Here is an 8,044-nt window from a genome sequence, read left to right as displayed (position 1 = left end):
AGTCAAAGTCAAAGTGTAAAGAAACTTAAATGTCGGAAGAATTAAATGTAAAAAAAAAATGAAAGTAAATGCAAATACATTCAGAGTCAAATTGACAAAAATCAATTTCAGAAATTCATATTCAAAGTCTGATGGCACACATTGACTTTAATAGAACCGAGAGAAGAATAAAGTTATTTTTACGATATAAAACATGTGTATATATGCATTTTTCAATCGTTCCGACAGATGGCGCTGCGACATCGCATACGAACTCCGCGCCAACTCCAAGTAGTCATAATGTTACGGCTGTTGAGAAAAGTTTAATTAAATAAAATAAAAACTTGTTACAAGCGTGTGATGCTCAGAAAATCAGACTTATATCGTTTTTTTTCTTGCACTTTTGCTGCAATATTTACATTTTATTTGATCAGGATATGACGTCAGACATGTCAAGCCGAAGCCCCTCCCCCCGGGCGTCGCATTTAAAAAAAAAACAACAAAAACTCCACCAAGTGCTGTTGGTTGATCACGAGTCCACACGAAAGCAATTAGTAGATTCTCAGGATTAGAAAAAAAAATAAAGAGACTAACATGTAAAAACAGTTCTAGGAGCAGAAATAACAAGTATGTACAAAAAAAAAAAAAACAGACAAATATATAGAACTCGTCAGCGAAGACCTAGTAAAAATACACCGGAGCAGCTCATTGGTCGAAACACCCCGAACACTTTAAATATCCTTCAGTTGTCAGGACGACGAAGAGACGTGGAAATAAATAAACAGAACGGCGGAAATACTGCGTGAGTGGGAGGAGCCACTTCAACCAGCTTCTCCAGAAGTTTGTTCTCGCTTGAAGGTCACTTCAGAACGAACCCGGAACCATGACCCAGGAGCGCGGGGGGGGGGGGAGGTCGAGGGCGGAGGTCGAGAGGGGGTCAGGGGTTAGCAGCCTTCCTGTTGCTTTCACAGTTGAACTCTTGAATCGGCCCAGTCTCAATATAGATATTTATATTTATATATGTACAGTATAGAAACTACAATCATCCACGAGGAGGTCCTTAAATAGAAAAAAAAGTGTCTGGTGGGTCCCGGGCTGGACCCGCTGTAGTGTTTGGTGGAGGAGATAAAGTCCTGAGTGGTGAGCGCGTGAGAAGATAGACGAGTGATTCCGTATCAAAAATAGCATCTTGCGGCGCTCCGGGCTAGGACGGGCTGGACCGCGGCAGCGCCAGTATCCGTCCGTTGGTTTTGCCGCCGTTCATGAGGGCGAAGGAGACGTGATGTTCCTCGTAGCTGCCGCGCAGACCCAGCGACGACGCCTCGTCGCGCTCGCCGTCGCGCTGCGAGTAGGAGGACGACGGGTCCAGAGGGATGCTCTCCATGTTCTCCATGTCCAGGTCGAAGTCGTCGCTCTCCGGCGGCTTGTTGTCCTCGCTGTAGAAGAAGGACACGTCCAGGAAGGACGGGTGCAGGTCCTCGCGCAGCATCTCGATGATGTCCTGGAACGAGGGCCTCATCTTGGGGTTGTACTGCCAACACATCTGCATCAGGTTGTGTCTGCGGAGGAGATGTTACATGTTTTATTTTCAGTTGCACAGGAATCACAACACAAACGATCGAGAGTCTTTTGTTGACTGTTTGTTTTTTGTTTACAATCTTTAATATTATTTTAATAAATAAGTATTATCATATTTTTTAATACTTTCAAGTTAACATCATACTGTTAGCATCATAGCTAAGTTAACATCATACTGTTAGCATCACAGCTAAGTTAACATCATACTGTTAGCATCACAGCTAAGTTAACATCATACTGTTAGCATTATAGCTAAGTTAACATCATACTGTTAGCATCACAGCTAAGTTAACATCATACTGTTAGCATTATAGCTAAGTTAACATCATACTGTTAGCATCACAGCTAAGTTAACATCATACTGTTAGCATCACAGCTAAGTTAACATCATACTGTTAGAATCATATCTAAGTTAACATCAAACTGTTAGCATCATAGCTAAGTTAATAATGTATTGTTAGCATATTAGCTAAGTTAACATCATACTGTTAGCATATTAGCTAAGTTAATATTGTTAGCCTCGAAGCTAAGTTAATATGATATTGTTAGCATCACAGCTAATTTAGCATCATACTCTTAGCATCACATCTAAGTTACTATCGTAATGTTAGCATCACAGCTAAGTTAACACCATACAGTTAGCATCAAAGCTAAGTTAATATCATATTGTTAGCATCACAGCTAAGTTAACACCATACTGTTAGCATCATAGCTAAGTAAACATCATACTGTTAGCATTATAGCTAAGTTAACATTATACTGTTAGCATCCCAGCTAAGTTAATACCATACAGTTAGCTTTAAAGCTAAGTTAATACCATACAGTTAGCTTTATAGCTAAGTTAATACCATAAAGTTAGCTTTAAAGTTAAGTTTATAATGTCAATTTAAACGTTCATTCTGTATTATCTTAAAAAAAATGAACTTCAAAATTTTCCAGAAAAAAAATTATGCTTATATAATATATTAAGAAGCCTTTTATCATGTTTTTGTTACGTAACATGATTCTTCTTATAGATGAGTTTATTCATTTATTTGTACAAATAATTATTCTAATAGATGAGTTTATTCATTTATTTGTACAAATAATTCTTCTTATAGATGAGTTTATTCATTTATTTATATAAATAATTATTCTTATAGATGAGTTTATTCATTTATTTATATAAATAATTATTCTTATAGATGAGTTTATTCATTCATTTGTATAAATAATTATTCTTATAGATGAGTTTATTCATTTATTTATATAAATAATTCTTCTTATAGATGAGTTTATTCATTTATTTATATAAATAATTATTCTTATAGATGAGTTTATTCATTCATTTGTATAAATGCAGAGGTTCTGAGAACGTGTTGGAGGTCAGAGGTCAAACATCTCTGAGTTTGCTCCCAGCTAGCTCGGGACAGGGCGGGGGGACACCCTGGAAAGGTCGCCAGCCCATCACTTTGCTATATAACGTACATGTTAGTCTTTTTTATGATCTTGAACGGATTCTTTTTCTACTAGTTTTCTCTCGACCTTGAATCAGGTTTTCTCGGAGACGAAGCGTCGGCTCCTGCTGTAACGTGATTGGACGATTGATCGCAGCAGGTGGTTTTTATCAAGAAAAGGCAAAATAAATGCTGAATCAATATCTTATGATCTGATCAGCTCTACAGTCTAATGACCTCAGAGGTTCTCCAGGCTCAGGTGGAGACCAGGTCCTAGATCTGGACGCGTTGAACCCGCAAACTAAAACTATGAAGCTGAATTAAAGTGAAAAAAATAAACAAATGAATATGTAGATAGTTTGGTTTATAAACAATGTGTTTTGCCAAAAGTTTGATATTAACTCATCATTGATGCTAACAGTTTGATATTAACTTATCTTTGATGCTAACAATATTGTATTAACTAATACAAATGCCAACAGTTTAATACCTAATTAGCTGTGATGCTAGCAGTTTGATATTGACTTAACTGTGATGCTAATAGTATGACACGGACTAAGCTGTGATGCTAAAAGTATGACAATAACTTAGCTGTATTGTAACAGAATGATATCCACTTAGCTTTGATGTTGAAAAGTTGGTGTGAACTAGCTGTGATGCTAACAGTTTGATACATACTTAGCTGTGGTGCCAACAGTATGGTAGTAACTTGCTGTGATGCTAACAGGATGGTAGTAACTTAGCTGTGATGCTAACAGTTTGATACATACTTAGCTGTGGTGCCAACAGTATGGTTGTAACTTGCTGTGATGCCAACAGTTTGATACATACTTAGCTGTGATGCTAACAGTTTGATACATACTTAGCTGTGGTGCCAACAGTATGGTAGTAACTTGCTGTGATGCTAACAGGATGGTAGTAACTTAGCTGTGATGCTAACAGTTTGATACATACTTAGCTGTGGTGCCAACAGTATGGTAGTAACTTGCTGTGATGCTAACAGGATGGTAGTAACTTAACTGTGATGCTAATAGTATGACACGGACTAAGCTGTGATGCTAACAGTATGACAATAACTTAGCTGTAATGTAACAGAATGATATCCACTTAGCTTTGATGCTAAAAATTTGGTATGAACTAGCTGTAATGCTAACAGTATGGTAGTAGGTTAGCTGTGATGCTTACAGTACGGTGGTAAGTTAGCTGTGATGCTTACAGGATGGTAGTAAATTAGCTGTGATGCAAACAGTATGGTAGTACCTTAGCTGTGATGCTAACAGGATGGTAGTAACTTAGCTGTTATGCCAACAGTATGGTAGTACCTTAGCTGTGATGCCAACAGGATTGTAGTAACTTAGCTCTAATGCTAACAGTATGGTAGTAACTTAGCTGTGATGCTAACAGTATGGTAGTAACTTAGCTGTGATGCTAACAGTATGGTAGTAACTTAGCTGGCATGCTAACAGAATGGTTGTAACTTAGCTGTGATGCTAACAGTAAGACATCATTCAATGCTAAGTAGCTTGTTGTAAATAACATGAATGAAACAAAACATATTTAAATGAATAAATTGAAAATGATGCACAGTAAACAAATAAATGTTTAAATAAACTAAATCTCATGGATGTGATGTTGTGACGTCACCATGGCAACAGACGCCCTCAGAGGACGGCTGATAAAAGCGACACTAAAACCACATGTGCTCACAGTCTGTCAGCGCAGTTGTCGGGGCGCTCCAGGTAACCTCCGTCCATCACGAACTTCAGGACCTGCTCGTTGGACAGACCCTGGTACGGCTGCTCGGCCAGAGTGCTGACCTCCCACAGGACGACCCCGAACGACCTGCGGTGGGAACAACACGAGGTCAGAGCGTCGACAGGTAGACGAGGGATGGACAAACAAGGGTCAAGAGATCATGTGACTCCAGAACCTTCATAATAAAACCTCAGTGTTTTCGTCTTTGCTTACGAATATCTTTAAGGTTCTGTGACGTGTTTTTTTTAATCCTTTTTTGGTGTTTTTGAAGTAAAACTTGTTTTATTTATTTGTATTTATTTTGTTTGTATGTACTTATTGTTACGCATTCTATACATGTTAAAATTAAAATGTATTTAATATTCATTTAAATCTAGCAATTATTATTACTTTTAATCAGATTAATGTCATTTATTCTTATTAAATATAAAAATATTTTTAAATAATGTTGACTTCAGCATAAACACAATCAATAGTGAAGTATATACAACAAATATATATTGATCCACAAACGTACTAATGTGATCTTGTCTTTTCTTTGTGTTAAATTGTTTAATATATTAATTTTGACAACTCTAGTCATATTTGATTAATTAAACAAATACATAAACAATACTTTAAATATGACATCATCGTTTGTTTACCCTACATGAGCTTAATAACATTTCTGGCACAGTCCTACATCAACCACTAGGGGGCGAAAACAACCTTGTGGAGGAGCTCGTTCGTCTCACAGAGACTTGGAGTTGAGCTTACATTTGTAATAATAAAATATCTAACAAACCGTCTCTATTTGTAGACGATTCATCAAAACCTTCAAGTAAACAATGTTAGCTAACTAAGTTAGCTCTAGTTAACTAAGTTAGCTCTAGTTAACTAAGTTAGCTCTAGTTAACTAAGTTAGCTCTAGTTAGCTCACAAACACACAACTAAAAATGGACGGACGTCTTTTTTCATGATTCAATACTTTTTAGCAACTTTTCATCATCTTTAACTTGTATTTCTTGAAAAATTAAATATTCTTTTTCTGTTTATTCATTGATTTGATCACTTTAATGACGTCTTATTTAAGATAATCAAGTTTATCTTGTTTAAGTTTCCTCTTATGATCCCTTTCCTCCCTAAATAAAAATCAAAACGGTGATTTGTAGCCATTTTTTTCATGAAATATCAAGATAATTAACTATTATTTGTCAAAATATTATCAAAATTCTTGTCATTTATCTCCACTCTGGCCGTGGGAACACCGTCTTCATCCTAGAACTGACCAGCAGTCTGAGTTGGCGGTGAAGACCCCGTCCTTCAGGGACTCGGGGGCCATCCATCGGACCGGCAGCATGCCCTTCCCGCCCTTCCTGTAGTAGTCCGTCTCGTAGATGTCTCGGGTCATCCCGAAGTCTGGGAACACAAGAGTCAAAGGTCAAAGGTCGGTCCACTGTCCACATATGAATATCATTTTGTTACATTCATTAATTAATTTTATATTCTACTTCAATGCAACTTTATTTTATTCATCAAATGTTACTTTATATACATTTGTCTCATTTGGTTTTACTCTCAAAAAAACATATCTGTGTTGTGTTTAAAAGTTTTTGAAATATTGTAACAAAAATGTGCGAGTGTTAAAGAAAAAAGTTTTAATAAAGAAAATACAGCAACATTGAAATGTTAGAAATAAATGGGATTAAAAAATAAATAAAAAGATGTATAGAATTTAAAAAATATATATTTCTGTCTTGAAATTGAATGACTTGAATCACAGGTCTGTAAAATAACATTTATACACTAAGTTATTGCAATATTTTTTTCATAATACTATATTGATGAAAAGCTGATGTTTGGTCATATTTTGGTTTAAAAATGAATGAAAGAAGTTACGACTGAGGACGAGAGGATACAGTGAGTCCAGCAGCTTTTAAAGCTGATGTTTGGACATATTTTGGTTTGAAAACAAATGAAAGCAGTTACGACTGAGGACGAGAGGATACAGCTTTTAATGCTGATGTTTGAACATATTTTGGTTTGAAAACAAATGAAAGCAGTTACGACTGAGGACGAGAGGATACAGTCGACTCCAGCAGCTTTTAAAGCTGATGTTTGAACATATTTTGGTTTGAAAACAAATGAAAGCAGTTACGACTGAGGACGAGAGGATACAGTGAGTCCAGCAGCTTTTAAAGCTGATGTTTGGACATATTTTAGTTTGAAAACAAATTAAAGAAGTTCTGGCTGAGGACGAGAGGATACAGTGAGTCCAGCAGCTTTTAAAGCTGATGTTTGAACATATTTTGGTTTGAAAACAAATGAAAGCAGTTACGACTGAGGACGAGAGGATACAGTGACTCCAGCAGCTTTTAAAGCTGATGTTTGGACATATTTTAGTTTGAAAACAAATTAAAGAAGTTACGGCTGAGGACGAGAGGATACAGTGAGTCCAGCAGCTTTTAAAGCTGATGTTTGAACATATTTTGGTTTGAAAACAAATGAAAGCAGTTACGACTGAGGACGAGAGGATACAGTGACTCCAGCAGCTTTTAAAGCTGATGTTTGGACATATTTTGGTTTGAAAACAAATGAAAGCAGTTACGACTGAGGACGAGAGGATACAGTGAGTCCAGCAGCTTTTAAAGCTGATGTTTGGACATATTTTGGTTTGAAAACAAATGAAAACAGTTACGACTTCGTCAAGAGTCATGTGGTCTGTAAATACTACAACACCAGAGTCAAGTACTGGACAATACTACACATATATACTTGTTACTACACTATCACAACACCAGAGTCAAGTACTGGACAATACTACACATATATACTTGTTACTACACTATCACAACACCAGAGTCAAGTACTGGACAATATTACAAACATGTACTTGTTACTATAGTAACTGAAACTCACCTCCGATCTTGATGGTGAAGTCTTGAGCCACCATGCAGTTTCTGGCTGCCAGGTCCCTGTGGACGAACTTCTTGGCGTTCAGGTAGGCCATGCCGTCGGCGATCTCTGCAGCCATCTGGATCATCTCCTTCAGGGTGGGAGGGGGGCGCCCGGGGTTGTTCTGCGGGGGAGGAGGGGGACCATCAACATCAGCTGGTCTTCACCGTCGCCGGACCCTGGAGCGAGGACCTACCTCGGCCTCAGGCCGCAGACACCTCAGGTAACTCTTCAGGTCTCCGTGAGTCATCAGCTCCATCACGACCAGCGTGGGTTGACCCTTGGACACGACCCCGAGCAGACGCACCTGAGAACCGCCACGAGGTCAAGGACACGTGGGACGACAGAACCGGAAACACCTC

At 37.7% G+C, this 8,044-nt stretch overlaps 1 protein-coding gene across 2 annotated transcripts in view; it reads right to left on the bottom strand.

Moving 5' to 3' along the window:
• Positions 1-357: 357 nt before the first annotated feature.
• insra (insulin receptor a) overlaps positions 358-8,044 on the bottom strand; it is a 67,201-nt gene continuing 59,514 nt past the window's right edge. For both annotated transcript variants that reach the window (XM_087811890.1, XM_087811889.1), the window contains exons 17-21: positions 7,879-7,989; positions 7,647-7,806; positions 6,017-6,146; positions 4,701-4,835; positions 358-1,538 (exon numbers count right to left, since the gene is read on the bottom strand). In XM_087811890.1, the coding sequence (XP_087668016.1) occupies positions 1,184-1,538; positions 4,701-4,835; positions 6,017-6,146; positions 7,647-7,806; positions 7,879-7,989 (891 nt within the window). In that variant the 3' untranslated portion in view covers positions 358-1,183. The remainder of the gene's footprint in view (positions 1,539-4,700; positions 4,836-6,016; positions 6,147-7,646; positions 7,807-7,878; positions 7,990-8,044) is intronic.

This window comes from Callionymus lyra, chromosome 16 (genome assembly GCF_982586985.1).
Source record: "Callionymus lyra chromosome 16, fCalLyr1.hap1.1, whole genome shotgun sequence".
Classification (NCBI taxonomy): Eukaryota; Metazoa; Chordata; class Actinopteri; order Syngnathiformes; family Callionymidae; genus Callionymus; species Callionymus lyra.
Note: the sequence above shows the minus strand (reverse complement) of the source record. Positions and strands in the feature narration are given on the sequence as shown.